The following is a 27,197-nucleotide window of genomic DNA, read 5'->3' on the forward strand; positions in this document are numbered from 1 at the left end:
AGGAGGATGAATACTGTCAAAATAGATTGCGCACAATTAAGAAAACTGAACATGACCTGTTGGAATGGTGTGGGGAAGAGGCCAGAAAAGGGGTGGGGGGGGGGGCGGAGAGGGGAGTCGGTTTGCACATACTATCAACTGGTGCACAAATGTAACCATGTAAGCGTACACATAGCACAGGACTGGCAGGGTCGTGGCTGGCTTGTGAGAAGCGTTAGATTCAATCTCCAGCTTAAAAAACAAAAGCCCCTCTCTAGGTATCAAGCCGCAATTTGCTTTTTCTTCTTCATCATAACGAGCAACCAACAACTTTCCCATCAGTCTCTCCCACCTTGGTCCTAACTGACGCGCAGCCGAACCCCAGCATCACTTCCCAGCCCCAGCTTTCCGCGGTGGTGGCGGTGGCGGAGCCCGGCTGGGCAGTGTGGGAAGCTGGGGTGGTGGCGCCCGGGGTCATTCGGGAAGAATGGCAGAGAGCCCCCCTTGCAGTGGACAAGGCTGCGGGCCCACGCCCATCACGGCTCCTCTACCTTGGTAGCCGGGACGCCTCGTCTCCCCTGCGGCTTCCTTCCCGCCGGCTGCCCACCAGCCTTCCGGGACAGCGCTGCCTGCCCGGCGCGACGCGCAGAAGCGGGCACGGAGCCGGGGTGCCCGGGCCGGCGGGGTCCCAGGCCTCCGGTCTCAAGGTTCCCTGGCCAGACGCTCGGCCAGATGTGCAGAGGCGAGGAAGCGGCCGGAACACCTGGAGGTCAGGCAAGGACACTGGAAGCCTGGACGGAAAGGCCGCTTCCCCCGGGGAGCGAGCCATAGAACAAAGTAACGACAGCTACCCCGTGAATCAGAGCGCAGGAAGAGCCAGCTGATGGGGTGTGGACTCTACAACCCCGGGAATGAGCCCCGAGTCCACCCTGGGGCCCGACAACAACAGGAACAGAACTCTGCAGCAACCTACCCCAGGAGCCCAGGACGCCCTCCGGCCAAATACTATAACCTAATCATGCAACTCATTAATTATTCATGTGGTACTATGATTGTGTTATTGAATAAAATATTTCATGGTCTTCTCATAGAAGATGAGATTGCAATAGGAGATGAGAACTGAGGTTTAAAGATTTTTTTTAATTGCCTCAAGTCTCACCACTAAAGGCAAGTACCAACCAACTACACAACACCTAGCTTCAGTTCTCTAGGCACAACCTTGCTTCACCCTGGGCCCTGAGCACTTTGTTTGCAATGTCGTTTCTTCAGGGCCCCATGTCCTCTGTGCCAATCATGGCTGCCCTGGTCCCGTGGCTTCTCAAGCGCCACTAACATAGTGCCGCCCAACACAGTGCTCATGTGCTGCCCAGTACAGAGCCCTGTGTTCTTTGAAGAGATGCCCCAAGTCATCAGGAATATGTACATATTTTGTATAACCAGCTATGAACAAAATCGGCTGAAGTCTTGAAATGAAAGTGTACACCCTTTGTGAAATGTGGGTTGATAACCAACAGTGAGCCTGCTGGATACACAGTAGGTAGGTAGCTATTGAGAAATTAGGTGACACCACATTGCCATGCTGTGTGTTAGAAATGCACTCTCCACCAGAACTTAAACTCACCAACAACAGATCCTGTCCCTTCTTCAACATTTGTTAAAGACATGATTTAAACATTCTTTTTTGTTGTAAAGGTAATATACAAAGAGGTTACAGTTACATAAGTCAGGTAGTGAGTACATTTCTTTTTGAAGCTTTAAACATTCTTGACAAGTTGTTTGCACCTGTGACAAACTGCCTACATGTACAGTGTATATCAGACCTCTTCCTCAGGGACTCAGGCAGCATTTTACTCAACACTCCTATTTCAGAACTGGATTTGTATAAATAAAAAACAGTTTAAACCTAAGGAATTTAGTGTCTTTTAAAAATGGCATCTGGGCTGGGGGCTCACACATCTGTAATCCTAGCTACTCAGGAGGCTGAGATCTGAGGATCATGGTTCAAAGCCAGCCTGGGCAGGAAACTCTGTGAGACTCTTATCTCCAATAAACTACTCAAAAAAGCTGGAAGTGCTGCTGTATCTCAAGTGGTAGAGCACTCTCTTTGAGCAAAAGAAGCTTGGGGCAGTACCCAGGACCACAGTTCAAGTGTCAGGACTGACCAAAAAAAAAAACATCTGGTATTTTTCTGTTTGACATTTTGAGGTGTTTGCATCTCATGGTTAGAATGTTCTTTTTAATTGCAAGAGTCCGTTCTCCTTATTGAAATAGTATGATTCCCAGCCCTTGCAATAAACCTTTTAAATAAAGCCCCCTGGATCTGCTTGGAAAGCCAATTCAGGCTCAAATTCCCTAATTCATATTCTAAACACATACCTGTACACTACCTTGAGATTTTTTTCTAAGGTTGTCTGGTGATTCCAAAACCCAGTCACTGGGACCAGCACTAAAGTTCCACTAAATGTACAAGTGCAAAGGGCTGAGGACCTACAAGAAGACAAGCGCCTCCAGTAAGCCACAATGGGAACTGCAATTTCATCTGTATTTTTCTGGTGCTAGATCAGTATGAGACCCAGGGGTGGGGACAAAGCATAGATCGCCTCTTCTGCCTGGGACACCAACTTGGCCAAAGTGAAGACTCTAAGTGTTCTTCTGGACAAGGAAGGGCTGTGGCCACCTGGAGAGACAAAGGACAGGCCGAATCTAATGGATGCTCTGAAGTTTAAAAGTTCATACCACTGGGGCTCCAGTGGCTCAAGTCTGTAATCCTAGCTACTCAGGAGACTGAGATCTGAAGATCACAGCTTAAAGCCAGCCCAAGCAGGAAAGTTCATGAGACTCTTGTCTCCAATTAATCACAGAAAAAGGTAGAAATGGTGCTGTGGCTCAAGTGGTAGAGCACTTGCCTTGAACAAAAGGAGCCCAGGGACAGCATCCAGGCCAAGAGTTCAAGCCCCAGAATTTGGTGGGAGGCAGTGGGGGGGGAGATATACAGCTAGCAGCAGCATGTCATAGAAGGCTGAGGAGCCCATGGACCCAGCAGTATGTTTCCCATTCTGTTCCACTGACTACTATGTGACCTGGGACCCCAGCTTCACTTCTCTGGGCCTCTGCCTCCTTGTCTGTAAACAGGTTCATAGGGGCTGAAACAATCATTCCTTTTTCATCCGGGTGCTGTGAGAAGCAAACAGGCATAGAGGTTTTTCTCAAACTTTTGGATCTCAATATTGTGTGTGTGTGTGTGTGTGTGTGTGTGTGTGTGTTATTTTCCTCCTTTTCTTTTCCTTCTCTCTTTTTTTCAGTACTGAGCTTTGTTGTTGTATGTGCAAGTACTGGGACTTGACCTCAAGGCCTCTCACTTTTGCTAGACATTTTCATTCCAAGCTGGCACTCTACCATTCGAACCACACCTCTGATTACAGTTTTTGCTGAATCATTGGAGATAAGAGTCCCACAGACTTTTCTGCCTGGGCTGGCATTGAACCAGAGTCCTCAGATCACAGCCCCCAAGTAGCTAAGGATTACAGATGTGAGCCACCTGTGCTAGGCCTTCCTCTTGCTCCTCCTCTTCCTGCTTTCTTCTCTTCTTCCTCCTTGTAAAGCAGTACTGGGAGCAGTGTCATGTTTATACCTGGGAAAGCCTAACCTTTGATTCTCATATTTATGTTACTGAATACTTGATTGAAAGGGTTCTGAAGAACTTTTCACTTGAACTGGCCTCTAGCTCTGGTTCTTCCAACTTCTACCTCCTGAGTAGGTAGGGTTACAGGTGTGAGCCACCACACTGTTTTCACTTGTAAATATAGGTAAGTGTTCTTTCTTCTTGACTAATGTAATTAAATATTTGTTTACTATGATCTTTTCAATTAAGTTTTGGGTACATTTTTTTTTCTTTTGCCTGCTCTGTTTTGGGTTGGAGGTATACAGCTCAAGTGGCAGGATACTTGCCTCACCAGTGCAAAATCCTGAACAAGAGCTCCAACGCAGATGCTTCTCCCTGCGCATTGGTCACACCATCCTTAGTTTTGCATGTCTTCAGGTTTTCTGTTGGAAATTGGACATTACATTCCCTGGGGGTTGCTTTTTTTGATGTTTTGTCAGTTACTAGGTTAGTGATTTCACGAAGTCAGCTTCCAATGTCCACGCCAGGATTTCAGTCTCACTTTTATCTTTTGGCCTGGCTACACCCCTAGGGTCTATGAAACATCCTTATTCAGTCAAAGATTGTGCTTAAGGTTTCTTGGAACAAGTTGAACAAGAAATGTACTCACTGCCTCATGTATGAAACTGTAACCCTTCTGTACATCACTTTGACAATAAATAAGTAAATATATTTTTTATTTATTTATTTATTTATTTTTGCCAGTCCTGGGCCTTGAACTCAGAGCTTGAGCACTGTCCCTGGCTTCTTTTTGCTCAAGGCTAGCACTCTGCCACTTGAGCCACAGCGCCACTTCTGGCCCTTTTCTACATATGTGGTGCTGGGGAATTGAACCCAGGGCTTCATGTATGGAAGGCAAGCACTCTTGCCACTAGGCTATATTCCCAGCCACATAAATATATTTTTTAAAAGATTTCTTGGACAGTTAGCTTTTTCTCTGTTCTGTTTTACCACTAGCATATATGTGTAGCTTCCATGTTGCTACCATAATTGAAAGTTCTTTTTTGTTTTTAATGTTCATGCAGAGACTAATACTAGATTCCCCCCGCCCCCCTTGGATCATCACCAAGAATGTTGTCTCCAACCTGCGCACCATCTTCCAGGCTCTGGGAATGCACGTGATATTATTCTTGAGCCGGCTTCCTGAGACTTCCTTGTTTGGCATCAGACCAGCTTATTGTTCAGCCACTGTTGAGTCAGAGGTCGTGCTTTAGTCCCCATGCAGGTGGGGCTTCTGCTTGCATGGACAGCCCTTTGTGCTGCCTGGGGCACTTTCGAGGCTGCCCTGCATCTGGCTCCTTGCTCCCCAGCAGGTGACGTCTAATGCTGCACATAGTTCTGTGACTGTGGGGCATGGAGGAGTCATCTCCAGGCTGCCACTTTTTCTACATCTGTCAAATTCCTCATAGCCCTGTCATTTACTCCTTGCTATTGTGTAGGAGAAACTTTTTCTATTGAAGTGTGCTATAGTCCTCCATCCAGTTCTTTTCCAGACACTTGCTTTGCTAAGCCCTCCTTCTTATCTGTGAAAACCCATGAAACTTGCCCAGACTGGTGAGACTTTGTTTGTGATGGATCTGCCAAACTTTTTTCAACTTTTCCCCTCCAACCCTTAGTTTCTTTGTTAAGAGCTCACCAACAAAGCTCCCCGCCCTTGGTTCAAATGCTGGATGTTAGCCAATCACGAGAGACTGTGAAACCTGACCCTGACCAATCCCAGCAAAGGGGCAAGACTCCCAGCATCAGGATAACAGACGGTGCTGGAGTGCACACTTGTCTGTGATTGGCTTTGCACCCTTTTGGTGTGACCTTCTGCCCAGAAGTAAACTTTCCAGTTAGTATCCTCATTTTCATGCATCATGCCAATTTCTAACATTTGGAACTAATGGCGCCTTTAAACTGTGTGTGTGTGTGTGTGTGTGTGTGTGTGTGTGTGTGTGTGTGTGTACTGGATCTTAAACTCAGGGCCTCATGTGCTCACTTGGTGCTCTGCCACTTAGGCTCCACTTCCAGCTTTTTGCTGGTTAATGGAGATCAGAATCTCACAGACTTTCTGCCAAGGCTGTCTTTGAACTATGATCCTCAGACCTTAGCCTCCTGAGTAGCTAGAATTACAAGCGTGAACCACCAGTTCTCGGGCTGTCACAATCTTGTTTGCCTTTCAAAAATAAGTGCACCAACTCTCTGATCACTTGTCCAGGGAAGGATGCAGTTTCCAGGCCCCTGCGGTGTGGGGGTCCTTCAGTGTTCAGCTCATCCTCTGCACGCAGGGCTTCTCTACATCCTGGAAGAAAAGGTTAAGTATTGGACATCCCAGCAGGCATTTGGGCAGCCAGGCTTTGGTTCTGGGTTCAAGTCAGGTAAGAGGGAGAGAACTGAAAATGTTCCTATGGATGGTTATGAGCAGATACTGATAGAAACAGACAGACTTAAAACATGAGTAAGGAGCTTTGCAAACACCATTGTGGAAGCAGAGGCCTGGCCACAAACCATGGCTTGCTGGTACCTTGACTGTGGACTTCACAGCCTCCTTACATGACCTCGGAGAGGTTTTCATATTGTTATAGTTGTTGTCATCATTGATGCGCATTTGTTCTCATAACTCAGTGTCCTCCATGGCTTGGTGCACTGACTACCCAGGGACCTTCGTGAAATCCTCCAGCCCAGGACCTTAATGGCAATCTGAAAACCCTCTTCCCGCCCACTGGCTGCTCTGAAAAGCCATCTTTGCATTGTTCCTGCGTCCTCCTCAGCCGCCGCCGACTCCGGCAGCTCCCTCGCCCGAGTCCCGAAGGAAGTGGAGACGGAGGAGGAGGAGAGGAGGAGGAGGAGACGGAGGAGGAGGAGGAGGAGGAGGAGGAGGAGGAGGAGGGGAGGAGGAGGAGGAGGAGGAGGAGGAGGAGGAGGAGGAGGAGGAGGAGGAGGAGGAGGAGGAGGAGGAGGAGGAGGAGGAGGAGGAGGAGGAGGAGGAGGAGGAGGAGGAGAGGAGGAGGAGGAGGAGGAGGAGGAGGAGGAGGAGGAGGAGGAGGAGGAGGAGGAGGAGGAGGAGGAGGAGGAGGAGGAGGAGGAGGAGGAGGAGGAGGAGGAGGAGGAGGAGGAGGAGGAGGAGGAGGAGGAGGAGGAGGAGGAGGAGGAGGAGGAGGAGGAGGAGGAGGGGAGGAGGAGGAGGAGGAGGAGGAGGAGGAGGAGGAGGAGGAGGAGGAGGAGGAGGAGGAGGAGGAGGAGGAGGAGGAGGAGGAGGAGGAGGAGGAGGAGGAGGAGGAGGAGGAGGAGGAGGAGGAGAGGAGGAGGAGGAGGAGGAGGAGGAGGCTACAGGCAAACGGGCGGCTGAAGATGATGAGGATGATGATCTGATACAAGAAGCAGAAGACTGATGAGGATGACTAGACAGCAAAAAAGGAAAAGTTAACTCAAAAAAGGCCGCCGTGACTATTCACCCTCCACTTCCCGTCTCAGAATCTATACGTGGTCACCTTCCAGTAGAGAGGCCCGCCGGGCGGCGTCACCAAGCTCTCCACCACCCCACCAAAACCACAACGAGAATTTGCAACAGGGAGAAAATACCAAAACTTCCAAGGCCTGCTTTTTTTTCTTAAAAGTACTTTAAAAAGGAAAATTTGTTTGTATTTTTTATTTATATTTTATATTTTTGTACATATTGTAGGGGTCAGCCATTTTTAATGATCTCGGATGACCAAACCAGCCTTCAGAGCATTCTGTCCTACTTCTGACTACTTGTGGTGTGACCATGTTCATTATAATCTCAAAGGAGAAAAAACCTTGTAAAAAAAGCAAAAACAACAACAAAAAAATCTTATTCCGAGCATTCCAGTAACTTTTTTTGTGTATGTACTTAGCTGTATTATAAAGTAGTTGGTTTGTATGAGATGGTTAAAAAGGCCAAAGATAAAAAGGTTTCTTTTTTTCCTTTTTTTTGTCTATGAAGTTGCTGTTTATTTTTTTTTGGCCTGTTTGATGTATGTGTGAAATGATGTTGTCCAACAATAAACCGGAATTTTATTTTGCTGAGTTGTTCTAACAAAAAAAAACCAAAAAACCTCTTCCCCACCCCAATCCCTCCAATGGCAGGCACCTGAGTTCCTCCATTACCGCCATTTCAGGCTGTTACCATGAACTGCATGTCCCCAAACTCCTTGCAACTCTGCAGGCACCTTTCCCCCCCCCCCCGCGCCTCCCCCACTGCCCCCACCTGGTGCCCCACTGAAGCCCCTCCACGATGCCACCATTACACCTCCTGTCTCCAGATTCTCTCAGGTCACCATGTCACTCTTCAACTCTCCATTAACATTGATCTGATCTGTTGAGGTCATTTTCTGCTCTTTCTTTATTCTAATATCCTCATGATCCAATTTCCTAACAATCATTATTATTAAAATTAAAAACTGTAAAAAAAAAAAAAAAAGCAATTAGAACTATCATTTGTAGCTGAACATTTTACTTCTGAAAGGTAGCAATAAGAATTCAAAATCATGGGCTGGGGATATAGCTAGTGGCAAGAGTGCCTGCCTCGGATACACGAGGCCCTAGGTTCGATTCCCCAGCACCACATATACAGAAACAGCCAGAAGCTGCGCTGTGGCTCAAGTGGCAGAGTGCTAGCCTTGAGCGGGAAGAAGCAAGGACAGTACTCAGGCCCTGAGTTCAAGGCCAGGACTAGCCAAAAAAAAAAAAAAAAGAATTCAAAATCATGACTGAATATTTTGTTTTATTTTTAAAAGGATATGCTGTTTTGGAAGTTGCAAACTTTATGCTTTTCATTCAATTAATCAGGTTTTGTGTGCAGCTCTGGGGTTTGACTTTAGGATTGAGAGGCTGCCCCTGAGCTTTTTTCTTAATGCTAGCACTCTACCCCTTGAGCAATACCTCCACTTCTGACTTTTTTGGTGGTTAATTGGAGACAACAGCTCACAGACTTCAAATAGCTTCCAATGGCAATCCTCAGATCTCAGCCTCCTGAGTAGCTAGGATTATACGTGTGAGCATGATATCTGGCAATCAACAATTTTGAAAGTATTATGTGGTCTGGAGGCGATTTGTGACAAGAAACAGGGCATGCCAGTGCTTTCCTCAGGATTACATCTTAGATTAATTTGCTGCTGTGTGGAAGAGATTCTACTTTGAAGGGCAAGAACCTAATGCAATGAATTCACCTTCAGAAATTGGAGGAATTGAGCTTGTTGTGAGTTAGAAGACCACATTTGGCATGTTTCTGCTCAACTCATGCACAAGTTGCATGAGATGGACAGCAACACCTACTCCAATGAAGGCCACCTATTCCAATGAGCTCTACATACTCCAGAGACCAAGACCAATGCAAGCAGCAAAAAGGGCGTTTATTTCGGGCTAGCTCGGTCCTCCGTGCACTCAGTAAACTGGTGACACCAAGAGGCCCTAAGCCTAGGGCTTCCAGCTGTTTTATACATTCGTTGGGGAAGGCAGGGACTTAGCATACATCATAGCATCTTTTAACAATCAAGACACACTGCAGGAAATTTATAAAATAATTCTAAAGCATGTTTGGCACTTTGGTGGCGGGAAGGAATCTGGAAAGGGTCACTGGTCAGATCAAGGGACTGACACATTTAAAATTGATTGGTTAAGCCATAAGGGTGTAGCAAGGGGGATATGTGCACAGCTGCAGGGTTTTAATTAGATACTGGAAACCACACCTGGGTTGGGGAGTTCTGGAGTAACTCCAAAACTTGTTTTTCTTCTCTGCCGGTCACTCTTATGGGTGTTTATGGTTTTTCTGAGAACTCTCTGTCCAGGGCATTTTATGGTCTTTACTGGAAAGCGAGGGGTGGGGGATAGGGCTTACAGTAAGGTCAGTCATGTACAGAATGGGGTCTTAGTACAATATGGAGTTACTCTGGTCCTTCACTCTGGCTCTTCAGCCACCTGCATGTGGCAAGCTTGACCATGTGGTGTTTGCCTTTATAACCCAACCCCCAGTGTGGCCCAGGGTGCATGGTCCCAGCTCCCAAGTCTGGGCCATGACCCTGGCCAGTCAGTATACATTTTACTTCCCCAATAAATCCATCATTTTACTTGAGACTGTTTCTGAGTGGTGGACTCTTGGAGGGATGGGGGGTCCTCCCCCTCGGCCCCCATTACATTGTGGTCCCCTCCCTTGGGGGGACCCCATTACAGCTTCCATACACTGCTTTTCCTAGGCAAGATCTCTTTAGAGAGGGGAGCTCACAAGCTTAGAAAATAGAAGGCAGCACCTCGGAATGTTAGGGGTTATTGTAGAGGAGAGTAAGACTGACTCCATCTTAAATTCACTGAGAACTCACCCGCCCTTGAGAATTGAAAACAACTGACTAGCTTGTTGCACAAATGTTATCTCCAGTGATTGCATCCCTGTTGGAAAACAGCCAGTTTTCCTAAGCACCTTGGATTCCAGGAAATATCAAAACTACCCAAACTATTTGGATAGTCCTGCCGAGCCAGCCGGCAGTGAACGGGAATCCTGAATGGTGAACGGGAATCCTGAATGAGGGAGGCGAGGATTAAGGAAAAGGAAAAACAAGACAAGAGAAAAAAGACAAGAGACAAAGATGGGGTACCGGAGGTCTGCAGCCGTAAGGTTGAAACTCAAGACTGCAGCCAAGTTTATTCTTTTTTTTTTTTTTTTTTTGGCCAGTCCTGGGGCTTGGACTCAGGGCCTGAGTACTGTCCCTGGCTTCTTTTTGCTCAAGGCTAGCACTCTGCCACTTGAGCCACAGCGCCACTTCTGGCCGTTTTCTGCATATGTGGTGCTGGGGAATTGAACCCAGAGCCTCATGTATACGAGGCAAGCACTCTTGCCACCAGGCCATATCCCCAGCCCTAAGTTCCCAGCTTATATGCAGTTTTGGAACCAGGGAATAGCATAGGGTTAAAATTCAAGAACACAAAGAGGCTTTGAAGTTTGCAACATTTGATTACAGGATAAGGTTGATTAACATAGGAATCTACTCCAGCTGACATAGCAAGGTGAGGACATAGTAAAGCAATTCTGGATAGTGGCTGTGAACAAATGTCCTTGCATCTAGCATATCCTGGTGGTGACAGCACAACCAGCGGTGAGAATGAATTTAGCTGCAAGTTTGGCTCCCGACATTCTGGCGACATCTGCACAGCCAGAGGTCAGGATGAGCTTAGCTGCTAGCTCGGCTCCCAACACCGCTTACTGTACTAAGATTGTGTAGTATTGTTTGACCACCTGCACTGTGTTTTTTTCCTTTATAAGCCCAGCCTGAAAACTGATCAGGGTTGCAGTTACAGCTCCTGGGTCTGTGCTGTGTTCCTGGCGCATCAGCTTACCCTTCCCCCCAAAAAGATCTTCTTGCATGAGACAGTCTGTGTGGTGGACTCCAGAGGGGAGTGGAATACCACCAGCTTTCTGACTGACCTTGAGGTCTCCTTATTTTTTGTCTATAGTGTCAGTACTGACCTCCCTCTACTTCACAGCTGCTCAAGTGACTAGGCAACACCACCCATGTACTATTCTACTTCTTATTATGACTTCTTTTGGATGTCTTTTTCCACTGCACACAACATTCTCAAGGCTCTTCAATGTGGTAGCATGTGTCAGAATTTTTTCTTTTTAAGGCTGAATAATACTCCATTGTATAGATTACGTTTTGTTTATTCATTTGGTTGCTTACACCTTTGGACTACTGGAAATAATGCTAAGAACATGGGTGTGTAAGTATCTTTGGGATCCTGATTTTACCATTTTTAGGCATATGACCAGAGTGGAATTGCTAGAACCTATGGTAATTTTATCTTGTGAATGGGGGACAATACTGGGGTTTGAACTCGGGGCCTCAAGTTACACACTCTACCACTTGAGCAATACCCCAGCCCTTTTGCATTCTTTATTAGTGCCTGTTTTAGTAGTGCCTGTTTTGCTTGAGCTAGCATGTATCACAATCCTATTTATGCTTGTATTTAGCTGTGATAACAGGTGAGTGTCCACACCAGCAACTGGTTAACAGATGAAGTTTCACTAACTTTTACCCAGTCTGGCATCACACTGTGATCTTCCCATTTTCAACCCCTTGAGTGGCTGGGATGTCCTGAGTGGACAGTCATGAGCCACCACACATGGTGGCAATTTTACTTTTTTTATTGAGAAACTTTCACACCATCTTCCAAAGTGGCTCTACTGTTTTACATTCCCATTTACAATGCACAGGGTTTCGATTTTTCCACATCCTTGTCAGCAATGGAAATTTTATGGTTTGTTTTGACAGAAAGTCATCCTAATGGTCTAGCTCGAGCTAAATTATTAGGACAATCACTACTTGAAATCATAGGTATCGGCCATCCCAGAGGACCAGGCGGAGATAATCACAGGCAGGAGAAGAAGGTTCATAAGGAGGTTTATTAGTGGGGTCATAGTTCCCACGGGAGAGGGAGTTACATGGCATCTGCACCTTATCCAGGTGGCAGCTTCTCTCTGGGGGTAAAGGGGAAGTAGGCAGGTAGTGAGTAGGAGTGGCTCATTAGGTATGGGTGGATCTGGGGGCTAGTGGGAGGAGCTGAGGACCTGAGGCTAGGGAAATGCTAACATTACTGAGACAAGAAGTTGGGATGTTTTGAAAAGAATGCTGTCAGGAAAAAAAGTAAAGGAATTTAATGAGACAGACTAATTACCCAGGCATCAGAAAGGCTGAGAAACTACATAGTACGGATTTATTAATACATTTACCTAAGCTAGGGAACAAAGAAGTGTTCCCAGTACATTCTAAGGCTGGCTGGGAAAGCCTCAGTGGTGAAGGGAGCAGTGGAGGCAGCCCAAAGCAGAGACAGGGAAAACAGCTTCATCTTCCCATCAGTGCCCCCCATTGGCCATGGACGTCAACACTGCAGCCTATCACCAACACAGGAGAGCTGGGAAGGAAGGAGCAATCTTCAGTAGCAAATGTGCAAGGATCTGTGTAAGATCTGTGCACCTTACCTGAATCATACTTTACATGACACAAAAGACCTCCACGTATCATATTCCTCAATTTGCAAGTGCTACTTATATAGTCTAGCAAATGAGGCTGAGGTTGTAGCCAGTGGCTTCAGGAAACATCTCCAAAGCCTTTCCAGGATACCTACTGCCTGAGCATCCATGGCCAGCCGTTTCAGACACAATGCTTATATCCTGTTGCAAGCTTGGCTGGTTCTGGGAAGGGGGATGGAGACCCCTGTCCACAAGCAGCAACAGGCATGGTTGGAAACCAAGTATCACATCTGTGAAAGATGAACACCAGAACTTGGAAAGTAGTACAAGCAGGCAGGCAGGAGTAAGCCTTGGAAGGGTGTGGTTAGAAATGTCTCTCTCGGGGGCTGGGAATATGGCCTAGTGGCAAGAGTGCTTGCCTCCTATACATGAAGCTCTGGGTTCGATTCCCCAGCACCACATATATAGAAAATGGCCAGAAGTGGCGCTGTGGCTCAAGTGGCAGAGTGCTGGCCTTGAGCAAAAAGAAGCCAGGGACAGTGCTCAGGCCCTGAGTCCAAGAACCAGGACTGGCCAAAAAAAAAAAAAAAAAAAAAAAAAAAAAAAATGTCTCTCTCACAGACTGGGAAGGTTGGCAGAGGAAAATAAATCCATCACCTATGGCTCTTGAACATACCACAGAAAATAATTCAGGCAACTCACTTACATGAAAGGCTGGCAGACTTTATTAAGATAACACAGTGGGGAACAGGAAGAGTGAAACATGCCCAGTCTCTGCAGTGCTGGGCACTGGAGTCAGCGGTCCTTTCATCAGATTTATTGATGGTAGCGAAATGTTATAACCAAACATGCTCTCCAAGAACCACTGGAGTCATGACAACAGACACAGGAATAAAGAATTGTCTCAGCAAGGTAGTTTATGAAAGGAAAATTATCCCAGAAAACCACAGACCATAGACGAAGTCACGTAGAGCAAAAGAGTTTATTGCCAGCAGGGCGGGCAAGGCCAAGTTCTCACAGAGGAGTAAAGGAAAATGGCACAGGAACTCTCTCTCAGGGGGGTCTTTATACCTTCATGCAACTAAGGTGGGAGGTACTCCGCCTGCCCCTCAGGTACCATCAGCCAAGGGCGGGGTCACATTGCCAAAGGGCAGATGTTATGTCTGGGCCGGGGGCATTCTATAAGCTTACAATTGACTTTGTGGAAGGGTGCGCCAAAACCTGCCAAAAACCTGGCAAGCAAGCGCACATAGAGCAAGTAGGCTGCTCTGTTATTTATCACTGTAGCCCCTCTGCTAAGATTGACTAGGCTCAGGTTCACAATCTGCTTGAGACTGGCTAGTCTGATAAAATGTACTTACATAAGATGATTTTGAAATAAGATGAACACTTCACAAGTAATCTCAAAATATATCCAAACTGGGGCTGGGAATGTGGCTTAGCAGTAGAGTGCTTGCCTAGCATCGACAAAGCCCTGGGTTTGATTCTGTTAGGTTTTTTAAAGTAGGTAGCCGGTAAAGGAGAACACCACGTGGTATTCAGGCAGGAGAGAAAGTTTATTACTGAACTGCTGGCCTGTGGCCGAGATGATCCATGGCCAAGGAGAAGGGATAGAGAGAGAGAGCAGGGAGAGCGGGGAGAGAAGGGAGAGCAGGGAGAACTGGGAGAGAAGGGACGACCCCCACCCAGCCCTGCTTTATTTAGGGCAGGGGTAAGGGGTGTAGCCAGGTGGATTAGGATGTGACCTCAGGGAAAGGGGAGGTAACTGCCTCCAGGTCTGCTGGTTACCCAGGTAACTGGGTGGAGACTTAATGAGGTGGGGCATCTACATGGAGCCCTCTGGGAGAGAGGACCTTACAGATTCCTTGGTACCACATAAACAAAAAAGGCTGACAGTGGTGCTGTGGTTCAAGTGGTAGAGTCCTAGCCTTGAGCAAAAAGAAACCAGGGACAGTGCTCAGGCCCTGAGTTCAAGCCCCAGGACTGGCAAAAAAATAAAAAATAAAATAAAAAAACACCCTCTTGTTAATTCTTGAACATTCTGGGGCATGTTATAATTCCTGCACACGTGGTCGGCAGTTTCGGCTCCCGAGTCTGGGCTACGACCAAGGCCGGTAGGCTCACTTTTTGTTCACTTTTTACTTCCCCAATAAATCTGTCTTTTTGTGATCTTGTAGCTGGAGACTGTGTGGTGGACTCTTGCGGGAACCAGGAATTCCCTCCCTTGGGGGGGACCCCGTTTCATTGTAGCGAACCCCCACTCTATTTCACACTGGTGCATTGGCCGGGAAGAGTCTCTCAAAGCTCCCAGGCCTCAGGTAGTCAATCTACATAACTTACATAATAAAGGGGAGCTTCCCTGAATAGGGTGGGGGAGGGCTTAGTGGAGATGGAGTTGGCTTCTGCTCTAATCCGAGCGCTGGAGTCAACCTGAAGTCCCTCCACAGATAATGATGGCACTGGCCAGATCTGACCTCCCTATTACAGGGCTGGGAATGTGGCCTAGTGGTAGTGCTCGCCTAGCATGCCTGAAGCCCTGGGTTTGATTCCTCAGCACCACATACACAGAAAAAGCTTGAAGTGGTGCTGTGGCAAAAAAGGAAGCCAGGGGCAGTGCCCAGGCCCTGAGTTCAAGCCTCAGGACTGACCAAAAAAGAATTAAAAAAATAGGGGAGTGTCGGGCCTTCACAGGTAGTCAGAAACGAAATCTTTCCATCAAGAAGACTCTCCTTTTGAGAAGACCATCCCCTATTTTTTTTTTTTTTAAACGCTGTGCTGGACCACGAACACGAGCGTGGAGTTACGGAAGAATGACTGCTGACAACTGCTCCACAAAGACCGCCCCCTCGACTATGGACCCGCACCGGCATTTCCGGGTGCTCCACAATCCCCGCCCCTTCCTGCGCGGCGGGCCAACCGCCGCCCGAGGACCCGGGAATGCCGGAAGCAGCGCGAGGTGAGCCCTCGCCCCCCCCATCTCCCAGGAAAGGATGGCAGACCTCCACCGCCAGCTGCAGGACTACCTGGCGCAGGGGAAAGCGAGCAAGCCTGCAGATGCGGAGCCGCTGCTCACCTCGGGGGCGGCGGAAGCGCCCGCGAGTGGGAACGGACAGGCGGGGGCGTGGCTCGGCCGCGCAGGCCTGCGATGGACGTGGCCGCCGGGCCCCGCGGAGCCCGCGCCCGGGCCCGGATGTTTGCCGAGCGTGACGCGGGGGCAGCGCTGGGCGGCAGGCGGCGGCTGCCTGCTGCTGGCCGCACTCTGCTTCAGCCTGGCGGCACTCTACGCACCCGTGCTGCTTTTGCGCGCTCGCAAGTTCGCACTGCTCTGGTCGCTAGGCTCCGTGTTGGCGCTAATCGGCGGGGCGCTGCTGAGAGGCGGCGCGGCGTGCAGGCGCCTGCTGCGCGGCGAGGAAATGCCGTCGCGGCCCGCGCTCCTGTACACTGCGGCGCTGGGCGCCACGCTCTACGCCGCGCTGGGCCTGCGCAGTACGCCCCTCACGGCGCTCGGCGCTTGCGCGCAGGTGGCCGCGCTGCTGTATGCGCTGTTGGGCCTGATGCCCTGGGGCGGTGCCGCCGCGCTGCGCCTGGCGGTCAGTCGCCTGGGCAGCGGCACGGGCCTGGCCGGCGCGCTGCCAGTGTGAGCGCGCCGGACCCGCCGTCTCCGAGCCCGACTGGACCCAGAACCGGCACTGGATCCGGCATCGGGATCAGCCACCGGCCGAGCCACAGACGACAGCGGTTGTTCCCGGCTGCCACCTGCCCCGCGACGCCCGGACCAAAGCCGCACCCGGAGCTGAAGCTCCCGCGTTCGCCGCGGTCTTGGGAGCAGGAGCTCCGGAAGACCAGTGCCGGAGTGGAGGCGGTGACCACACGCTGTGGACTCACCCGCAGAAGCCCTTAGACTGTGTCGAGTTTTGGGGGAAAAAAGCCCTTTGGATTGGCTGCTCTCGTGGCTTCTCCGGACTTTGTCGCTTGGGAAACCCAAAGTGAAATGCAGTCGGCGTAGATCCTTTTGGCTATGCTCAAGACTTTCCCTTGTTCTATGTAAATGAACATAAAAGAACTCCCGAGATTAAACACTAGGTTTAGCTGTTGGATTCTGAAACGCAACAACGGCTTACTCCCTTTTAAAAACTAAATTGTTAATATGGTTTATTTTAATATTAAAGGAAAATTACACTAGGAATGCAATGGACCGAAAGGGAAATGTGCCACTCTAAAATACCTGGTATTCAATGCAGGTAACGTTTATAGAGGTCTCCTCGTGACTGACCTATGGAATCCCGGACATCATTCTATGTCCAGAGTGCCATGTTTGATGAAGAGCAGTTTCTCCTGTATTCTCATTCGTATTTTGCCATTTGCTTTTGAAAGCTGTTTGCAGTTTGCCGGCAGGTGGAAAATGCTTTTCCTATGGAAATGCTATTACTTCCTTTATTCTAACTTCACAGGCTGAGCCTGGTTTTGTTTTGGTGGGGAGGGGTGTTATTTTGTGGTGCAGGGGATCTTCACCACTTGCTTTTACAAACCCCACATCTATGTATGTTGCCAGAAAATATGGATCCAGTATACTGACAAGCCCAGGAAAATTACTTTTTTTTTGCCAGTCCTGGGACTTGAACTCAGGGCCTGAGCACTGTCCCTGGCTTCTTTTTGCTCAAGGCTAATACTCTGCCACTTGAGCCACAGCGCCACTTCTGTTGTTCTCTATATATGTGGTGCTGAGGAATCAAACTCAGGGCTTCATGTATACGAGGCAAGCACTCTTGCCACTAGGCCATATTCCCAGCCCCCAACTATAAACTACAAAATAAAATGTTCAGAATTATATGCCAGTAGTTCTCACTTGGCTGGCAGAATGAGGAGCCATGCTTAGTGTGAATTCATAATCTCGGGTGGGACTGGACATCATACATACGCATAGATATATAGCAACCCTGATGATTTCATGTTCAGCCAGAGTTGAGAACTCCTTTGAGTACAGTCTTTCCTTGCTATATTGCAGTTCACTTATTGTGGCTTCACTGTATTACTGGCTTAAAAAAAATGTAAATAGTGCAGGTGAATATCCACGAAGTAGCAATAAGTGAGCCTTGACACATAAAGAGACGACCATCTCGGCGATTCTCATCTATGGCAGGGTCTCTGGAACCGCAATAGGTGAGGGGTCACTGCATTGGCGTGCACAATAGGAAAGCCATTGCTGTTGGATTCCAATGTTACCTTAACCAAGTGTACAGAAACAAGAGCACTGGTACCTCCTCCAGCTGCAAAGGTGTGCTCCTAGGCCACAAGCCCCTCCCCACACTGTGACTGGAACCCTGCGACAAGCAGGAGTGGGCCACTTTGTTCCAGTATTGGTAAAAAGCTGCCTCCCTCAGAATAAATGCTGTATTCCCAAGAAGAGATTTACTTTTTAAATGGGAAAGGCTTGTGTCACTGGTCACTTTTTTAGTTCCCCCCAGTTAAAGTTTCTGTTACAAATTTTGTCTAGAATTTTCATGGCTGAAGATTTTACAATGTCTAACACATTTTTATATTGATGTTATATTTAAGTCTAGATTTTTTAAAATTCTGCTTCCACATTTTCCCAAGAATTTGTTCATTGAAACATCTCAAAGCACAATATTGTGTATTTTGATAGTGTTCTCTTAAAATGCCATATATAGTCTACGTAATGTTTAATGTAGAGATTTCTATTTTCTCTAAATGAATTCTTAGATTGTGATCTCTTCATCTGCTTTCCAAGGTACTGATAAATTCTTTCCACATAAAGGACAGGAGTCTCAGTGGAGGGCAAGTAAAACCTATCCACAAACCTAAAGCAATCCTGAGCATTTTGTGTTTTTGATAGAGTACTGATGAGTAATGTTCTTAATTCTGAAGTAAAATGAAAGACTACTTACATGAGAGGGGTGCCTGATAGCCCTGTAATCCTGGGAGGATGAAATGAGATAGTTCATGGTTCCAGGCAAGCTTAAACAAAACACTTCCTGCTCAGGCACACTGGCTCCTGCCTGTCACCTCAGCTACAGCAAGAAGTATAAATAGGAGGGTCTAAGCCAAAACACAGTCTTTATCCCAAAACGGTTTAGATCATGGCTGAAGCAGTAGTGCCTGCCTAGCAAGTTCAGAGTCCTGAATTCAAACTGCAATAGCAAGTAAATAAATTCTTTATGTTTGGATCTCTAATACTCCTAATGGTCAACATTTTCTCACTCTATGGAAATAACTTAGCTGTTACAATTTTCCCATTAATAGGACCCAACTATGCCATCCCTTTTCTCAGCAACCACCAAGACTTCCAGTAAACCTATCCAATGCCAAGCTGAGGCTGGCAATGCAGGCTGCCACAGACAAATGAAAGTAAAAGATTCCTCATAAAACAAAAAGGCTCAACATCAGCATGGGAATGGGGGAGGGGTGTGTCTCAAACTGAATTTTTTTTTTCTTTTAGTCCAAACGGAACCAAATATTTTATTTAAAGCAAGAACATGTCATGGATAAGAACTTTTATCTTACTATAAATTAGAATTATTTTCTACTTTCAACATTGGTATTTCCAAAACTAATAATAGAAAAGTAGGAGAGTATATTTTGAAAAAAATTAGGAGATATCTTGCTCATTCCTTCTTCAACTTAGTGTGTGAAGTGATTATCGGTAAAAGTATGTGTCATTAACTTCTGGCTTACAGCATGTTCCTTTCCTCATGGATACCAAGCAGTTTAAGTCTAAAGTGAGACTGCAGGAGATGCACCAAAGGCAAGGCCCCTGGCTGGACAGCTAGAGCTTGGGTTTTTCTTCAGAGGATTTCCCATCTGCCAGAGCACGTGTGAGGCACTGAGCCTGCTTCCAACTATTCTAGTTATAAAGCACCCTCCCTCTGTAAAAACAATGTGACAGAACAGATAGATGGGACTTCATCCTCCCTCTGTAACAACACTGTGAGAGGACAGATAGATAGAACTTTGCTGGAAAGTACAGAGTTCACAAATGAAATCCATTTAGAAGACAGCAGTTCCCATCAGATCTGTGCAAGAACACTAACAGTAGGTGAACCATGGCCCGGCAGGTCAGATGGGATGGAAAGCAAGGATTTTCTTAAGGCAAGCACTTGACAAACAGTTTTTGGTGGGTTTTTTTTTTTGGTTTTTTTTTTGTTAATTCTTGCGTAAATCACATTCTGTATTCATACAAAAACAATGTTTTTTCCCCTGACAAACTGTACATATAGAAACAAATTTCCAATTGGACATGAACTTAAATTTGTAGAGGTGCCCCATGTCTTGTTCACTTAAAAAAAAGGGGGGAGGGGTGGATTCCAGCTTTTATCTTCACAAAACAACATGGAGTCGGAGCAATGAAGGTGGACAGGACAAAACAGCCGGCCAGTCTAGGTGGCTAGTGGCAGCTTCTTCATCTCCAAGACCTCAACAGGGCTCCTGGGACTCTCACAAGAGTTCAGAGCTACACTGTTGCACGCAGGCTTTGCTTGCTAAGTCTGCACAAATTCTTAAACACTGTCCAGAGAGGCCTAGGGGTATTTAGCCTCCTCTTCTACCGACCCCTTCCACCACCACCCCTTGAAGCGCCTCTCCTTGGAGGCCCAGAGTTCATGTTACTCCCTCTGCCCCAGTTACTGCCACTCCTGCCCCCTCGAGAAGGGGTGCCACTGCCCGGAGGGCCCCCAAAAGGTTCGTCTCTGTGGTATCCATCATGGTGGTCTCCATCCAAGGAACTGGAGCGCCCAGATTTTGGCACTCTCTGGGAGGGTCCTGGGCCCCCTCGGCCTGAAACGAAACATTGATTTCACAAGTGACTTTTTGTGTTAGGCATTTCTCCACTCCTAGTATACAGGTTTTCACTGATTACAGTACATCATTTCTGGGAGGTTCTAAAGAGGTTCAGGGCACTAAAGGGTATGTCTCCACCCTGGCTTCTGATGTGACCCTGCCCCATCCCTAGCCTGGCATGTGGCCATGGTCCTCAGCATCCACTGGGCCACAGTCCCCAGGGCTGTGTGACAGAAAACAAAAAGCTAAGAGGAAACAACCACACTGGAACATGGCCTCCACCTATGGAAATGGGTCTACTCTCCTTGCCATGTAACTCAAGGAAATGTTTCAAAAGCATCGGCTGGACTCTGGAAGCAGTTAGGATACACAAAAAGGCAATCTAATTATATAAAAACAGTGGAATTTTAATTATCCATTAGAAAGAATGATATTGTACCATTTGGAAAGACCTGAAAAAAAATTATGTTAAGTAAGTCAGGTCCAGAGAGACAAAGGATGCATTTTTTGCCTTAAATGCAGAAGCTAGATTTAGCCTATAAACTAATATAAGTAAATGTGTTGGGTGGAACACAAGTGTATACAACTGTATTAACAAATACAGTAAATTCAAGGGAGAACTCAAATAATCTTAATTTCTTAGAAAGGCAAAATCAAAGTTCAGCAGAATAAAATACCGGAGTAAATGGGTACTTAAAGGGGTGAGGGGAGGCGGGGAGAGAAAGGGTGTGCAAATGAAGAGAAGAGGGGAAGAATGTAGTCAAGAACCCAATTAATAAATAGCCTACAAAATTAAGAAGAGTGAGGGAAGGGTGGATAAGGGAAGAATGGGTAAAAATGTTCAACAAGACATACTGTATTCATAAAGTGCTTTGTTAAATGGAAATTCCTGTGCATCTGATCATATAAAATATTTATCGAAATCAACTCCAGGAAATGGAAACCAGGTTTTTCTTTTAAAAAGGGGGAGGAGGGGCTGGGAATGTAGCTTGGTGGTAGAGTGCCTGCCTAGCATGCACGAAATCCTGGGTTCAATTCCTGAGCACCACATAAACAGAAAAAGCCAGAAGTGGCACTGTGGCTGAAGAGGTAGGGTGCTAGCCTTGAACAAAAAGAAGCTCAGGGACAGTGCTCAGGGCTGAAGTCCCAAGCCCCAGGACTGGCTGAAAAAGAGAGAGAAAAGAAAAAAAAAAAAAATGACTGATATTATGTTAGTGACAGGGTTCCAGACAGGACCAGTGTTTACTTTGACTATTTCATGACTACTTGTGGGGCACTTTGGATTTAACAGTTTAAGGAAACAAAATTATTTCTTGAAAAACCACCCTCCCCCACCAAAAAAGAAAGAAAAGCAAAACACACTGGCTTTCACAATTAATTCCACTAGGTTTGGCTTAACTTGTTTTAGCCTTGGACAAGCATGTTAATTTTATTTTTGAAAACATTTTCTCAGGGGCTGGGAATGTGGCTTAGTGGTAGGGTGCTTGCCTATCATGCATAAAGCTCTGAGTTCAATTCCTCAGCACCACATACACAGAAAAAGCTGGAAGTGGTAGAGACTCAAGTGGTAGAATGCTAGCCTTGAGCAAAAGAAGCTCAGGGACAGTGCCCAGGCCCCTGAGTTCAAGCCCCAGGAGTAGCAAAAGAAAACAAAAAGGAGAGAACATTTTCTCAGCTGAGAGACAGTAGCTCACACCTGTAATCCTAGCTGCTCAGTAGGCTGAGATCTGAGAATTATCGTTGGAAGCCAGCCCAGGAAGGAATATCTGTGAGACTCTTATCACCAATTAACCACCCAAAAACCTTAAGTGAAGCTGTGACTCAAGTGATAAAAGAGTACCACCAGCCTTGAGTGAATAAGCTCAGTGACAGTACTCAGGCCCTAAGTTCAAACTCCAGAGCCAGCATACACACACACACACATGCACACACACACGAAGCAGACAACTTCAAAAGCTCTAGACAGTCACTGGTGGAGGGCATAACTGCTGATCAGTCACCAGGAAGGAAGCATGGCAGAGTGGAGGAGCTCTTTGCAACTTAAGGAGTCAAACTGGAAATCCTGAGTAAACCAGGGATGTCTGGAAGCTGAGCTTGCCATTTCTGGGTGTAACTGCAGCTACAGGATGGACCCAAAGTGTATTTACAGCATGAGATGATACACAGCCCAGAGCCTCTCATCCCCACTCAGCTCCTACAGCTGGAACTGCTGGCCTCCTACCTTTGCTTTGTCGGTCTTCAGAAGGGCCCCCTGGGGCCTCCATTTCTCTGTGGTCAGAAGTACCTGGCCCATCATGCCAGGGGCGCTTTCGAGGTGGTAGGGAAGCCATATCCATGCCTTGGAGAGAAGAGGACCGTTCTCGGCTGGCTGGAGAATGGCCATCATGAGGGGGGTGATCAGGGCGGGGGGGATCACGAAAATGTTCATGACCTGGCCCTGAAACAAGAAGCATATGATAATGAAGTTTCTAAGAGCCTGATAATACCATTAAAGTATAGTGTGATCGAGAACAGATGGAAATGAGATGTTGGAAGCTTGGCTCAGGTGGTTAAAATGTCAGCCTATTAATGAGCAATAACATCAGATACAGAGTTAGAGTCCCAGTCTTAGACAAAAGAGAGAGGGTGGAAGAAAGAAAATGGATGGAAATGACAGAGACTACAGAGCAAACTTGAAAATCATTCACTCAGGAAACATCTGCCTGACAGTCCAGGTGTAAGTCATGCTATGAGTTCATAAAATTACTGTAACTCCTATAATAAGAGGCAGGTGCAGCCCCAAAATAGCAGTCATTTTAGTCATAGGGTGTCTTTTTTTTTTCCTAAATCCTTTTTTTAGTGGTACCGGGGTTTGGACTCTTGTAGATACATTTTTTTTTTTTTTTGGCCAGTCCTGGGCCTTGGACTCAGGGCCTGAGCACTGTCCCTGGCTTCTTTTTGCTCAAGGCTAGCACTCTGCCACTTGAGCCACAGCCCCGCTTCTGGCCGTTTTCTGTATATGTGGTGCTGGGGAATCGAACCTAGGGCCTCATGTATCTGAGGCAGGCACTCTTGCCACTAGGCTATATCCCCAGCCCCGGGGGTTTGGACTCTTGAGCTTGCCAGACCAACACTCTACTACTGAAGCCTTGCTTCCATCCCTGTTTTTCACTGCCTAGGACCTCACTATTTTAGGGTTTCTGTTTTTGTTGGGATGACAAGATGTGCTACTGTATCCAGCTTCCTTTCATGAAGATGGTGTCTCAGAGACATCTCTGGCCAAGCTGCCCCCAAACCATAACACTCCAAATCTCAGCCTCCCACAGCTGTGGTTCACAAGTGGCCTCATGAACTTTTCTGCTAAGGCTAAAGTTAAACCTCAGTTCTCAGCCTCCTATGTTGCAAGGATTATTGGTATGAGCCACTGGCACCTGGCTCAGGATGTTTTCATATTCTTCGTATTCTTAAAATGCTTTATATTCTTAAAATTTCTGAGACAGGGCACTGGTAGCTCACACCTATTATCCTAGATACTCAAAAGGCTGGGATCTGAGGATCAAGCTTCAAAGACAGGACAGGCAGGAAAGTCCATGAGATGCTTATCTCCAACTAACCACCTAAAAACCAGAAGTAGAGCTATAGCTCAAAGTAGTAGCCTTGAGCAAAAAAGCCCAGTGACTGTGTCCAGGCCCTGAGTTCAAGCCCCCTGCAACCATAAAATAAATACTGAGGAGCCCAGAGAGGTTCTAATAATGTTCTAATAAACGGTATCTTCAAATAAAGATAAAGAAATTTTTAACTCATCCACCTTTATCTTACAAAAACAAGATGATTAGGTCTGGTGCCAGTGGCTCACACCTATAATGCTAGCTACTCAGGGAGGCTGAGATCTGAGGAGCATTGTTCAGAGCCAACAAGCCAGGAAAGTGAGATTCTTATCTCCAATTAACCACCAAAAAGCTGGAAGTGGAGCTGTGGTTCTAGGGATAGAACACTAGCTTTCAGCAAAAATGGTTATAGACAGTGCCCAGGGCCTAGCTTCAAGTCCCAGAACTGGCACAACAACAACAAAATGCATAACCAGTGAAAAAATGGCATTATTTTATAATTGGGCAAATTACCAACTGACTTGAAAGAAAAGGCTGAATTCTGTCACCTGCTTCTGAACTCCATTTCCTATGGTACACTGCTGTGGTAGAGGGACAAGAAGACAAGAAAGGACCTGGTGGTGGTCCCTGGGACCTCAGCTTTGTAAACAGCTGGCCTAGAGACTACATGCCTGGAGAGATAGCATGCATGTCTTTCTTACCTGGCTCTCGGTTTCCGTCCCACGAGTCTGGCTTCCGTCCTCCTTCAAAGCGAGGGAACTCATCAGGAGTAGGCAGTAAACCTTTCCTTCCTCCTACACACAAGGCAGACAAGCCTGTCACAGGCTGTCCCGCTGTGCTCACAGCCACCCCTTCCTCAGCACGGCTCTGCTCACCTCGTGGGGTACCCCGACCTCGTCCTCGGAGATCTCGTCCTCGGGCCGCTTCATCAGAAGCATCAAAACTCTCCTCTGGACCAAAGTCTTCGGGACCTGGAAAGCCATCCCGTCCTCTGGGGGGAGCTCGGCCCTCATGTCTTGGGGGGGCTCCTCTTCTGAAGCTGTAACAGAAGACCACGTATGTCCACCTCCTGGAATGCCCTGTGACTCCATGGGCACCAGAGGAGCAGCAGGAGGAGCTCAGGTACAAGAATAATGGGGAGGAAAAAAAAAAAAACAAGATAAAATGACATGGTTTTTAAAGTACCCACTTCATACTCAAAAGGTATCTCAAGGAGACCAAAATGCATCACACCAAGTGTTTTCCATGAGTTATTTTGTGTCATTTCCTCCTCCCGCCTTACGATCTATGGCTGGTACTACTATTTCTCTGATAAGTATGCTGAGGACTGAGATGCAAAGCCATAGAAAGTGCAGGCTGTGATTTGTACTCGGCCAGTCTTATAGGGGGAAGAAGAGGAAGGCACGCGCATGCACATGCTGGTATTTAGGCATGAATTCAAAGCCTAGGAACTTGTCCCTTACTTTTATTTTACCACTTTAACTTTCCAGACTTTGGTGGTTAATTGAAGTCTCATGGGCTTTCTTGCCTCAGCTGGCTTCGAACCACAATCCTCAAATCTCAGCCTCTTGAGTAGCTAGGGTTACAGGGGTGAGGCGTCAGCACCCAGCTATCAACTAGTCTTGACATTTTGCGCAGACTCACTACCACGGCTTCCCAAATACTTTTCAGTGTCAACTACTATTGTTGCTTTGTTTAGTTGGTTGGGGTTTTGTTTGTTTGGTTGGTTGGTTGTGGGGCTTGTACTCAGGATCTGGGCACTGTCCCTGAACCTCTTTCTACTCAAGGCTAGTGCTCTACCAGTTGAGCCATAGCTCCACTACCAAGCTGGTTGGTTTTTTGAGACAGGGACTCTCCCAGGCTGACTGTCCATAACAAACTGATGCACAGGGCTCATTCTGCAGACACAACAATAGAAATGTGTATATGTGTACATATATACATACATACATACATATATAGAAAAAGACTGTATAATTCCATACAAATATTATACTACTTTATAGAAGGGATATGAGCAACTTCAGATTTTAGTATGTCCTGGAACCAATGCCTCTCAAATATTGGCAGACAACTATATTATTAATGTCAGGCAGTGCTAAGTATTACATAGAAATATAAAGATGGGCAGAAGGTAAGGTCTAACCAGAGTGAGCGACAATTCTAGAGAGGGTGTTCAAGACCCAGGAGCAAAAGTGTGTCTGAAAAGCAGCACAAAGTTGGGATAGCACAAGCCTAGGCAGGCTGTGGGCCTGTCACTGATGGATAAAATACAATTCAATAAGATATAACAAAATGTGAGAATTTTGCAGAAGAGAGAGTCAAGTAATCAGTGACAGTTACACAGATGCTAAGCTCTTGTAGCCATTCAGAAAATGCTTGAGCATCAGTGAGAAGCCCTTGAGAAAACTCAAAGCCCTTAAATGTTTCCTTTTCAGTTCCCCCTCCCCACCCCATATGCAGATGCACACACACTTCGACTCAGAGAGAGAGAGAGACAGAGAGACTACTTTGTTCTGCTCCCTTAACCATCAGAGACTTATCATTTTTTCTTTTTGTTGCTGGTAGTTTTGAACGTGGGGCCTTGGTGATGTCCCTTAGCTTTTTTGTTCAAGACTGGCACTCTATCAATTGAGCTACAGCTCCACTTATGGCTTCAAAGTAGAGGTGTGGATCAAGTGGCTTACAGTGTTTTACTGGAGATAAGAGTCCCACAGACTTTTCTGCCTAGGCTGGCTTCAAGCTGCAATCCTCAGATCTCAGGCTCTTGGGTAACTAGGATTACAAGCAAGAGCCACCCAGCCTCAGCCATCTCCAGTGTGAGAGCTGGCCAGTCCTGAGTGTATCACATACTGTCAACAGCACTGGGAAATGTAAGAAGACAAGGGTCGGACATCAGAAGAGCAGTCAAGGCAGGAATGCTGAATGAAGGGGCCTTACCGCTGGCTTCCAACAATCACACCCCCCTGCAAATGAAAAAGCCCAGCCCTGGGTATCTGCCCTATGTCAAGAGAATGCTGACTAGTATCTAATTCACAGACTTCTGGTACAAGTCAAAGAAGATGACAGAAACTGGCACATAGTAAACAATTATCAGAATTATAGTCATCACTACTTATTTTGAGTCTCACAAGATTAAACCAATTCATGGGTTTTTTTTTGTTTTTTTTTTTTTTTGGCCAGTCCTGGGCCTTGGACTCAGGGCCTGAGCACT

At 46.9% G+C, this 27,197-nt stretch overlaps 3 protein-coding genes across 5 annotated transcripts in view; 1 reads left to right on the forward strand and 2 right to left on the reverse strand.

Moving 5' to 3' along the window:
• Lims2 (LIM zinc finger domain containing 2) overlaps nucleotides 1-554 on the reverse strand; it is a 39,750-nt gene extending 39,196 nt beyond the window's left edge. Inside the window, exon 1 of the mRNA XM_048345655.1 lies at nucleotides 531-554. The gene's annotated coding sequence lies outside the window, so the exon portion shown is untranslated. The remainder of the gene's footprint in view (nucleotides 1-530) is intronic.
• Nucleotides 555-15,381: 14,827 nt separating this feature from the next.
• Sft2d3 (SFT2 domain containing 3) lies at nucleotides 15,382-16,730 on the forward strand. Its single transcript, XM_048345666.1, has one exon. It carries the CDS (start codon nucleotides 15,593-15,595, stop codon nucleotides 16,241-16,243), a length of 651 nt encoding a protein of 216 aa, XP_048201623.1. The 5' UTR covers nucleotides 15,382-15,592; the 3' UTR covers nucleotides 16,244-16,730.
• Nucleotides 16,731-19,817: 3,087 nt separating this feature from the next.
• Nucleotides 19,818-27,197, reverse strand: part of Wdr33 (WD repeat domain 33) — a 111,776-nt gene continuing 104,396 nt past the window's right edge. For all 3 annotated transcript variants that reach the window (XM_048345661.1, XM_048345658.1, XM_048345660.1), the window contains 4 exons: nucleotides 24,859-25,022; nucleotides 24,685-24,777; nucleotides 22,618-22,833; nucleotides 19,818-20,393 (listed from right to left, as the gene is read on the reverse strand). In XM_048345661.1, coding sequence (XP_048201618.1) covers nucleotides 20,217-20,393; nucleotides 22,618-22,833; nucleotides 24,685-24,777; nucleotides 24,859-25,022 — 650 coding nt within the window. In that variant the 3' untranslated portion in view covers nucleotides 19,818-20,216. The remainder of the gene's footprint in view (nucleotides 20,394-22,617; nucleotides 22,834-24,684; nucleotides 24,778-24,858; nucleotides 25,023-27,197) is intronic.

The sequence above is a fragment of the Perognathus longimembris genome, chromosome 4 (genome assembly GCF_023159225.1).
Source record: "Perognathus longimembris pacificus isolate PPM17 chromosome 4, ASM2315922v1, whole genome shotgun sequence".
Lineage (NCBI taxonomy): Eukaryota > Metazoa > Chordata > Mammalia > Rodentia > Heteromyidae > Perognathus > Perognathus longimembris.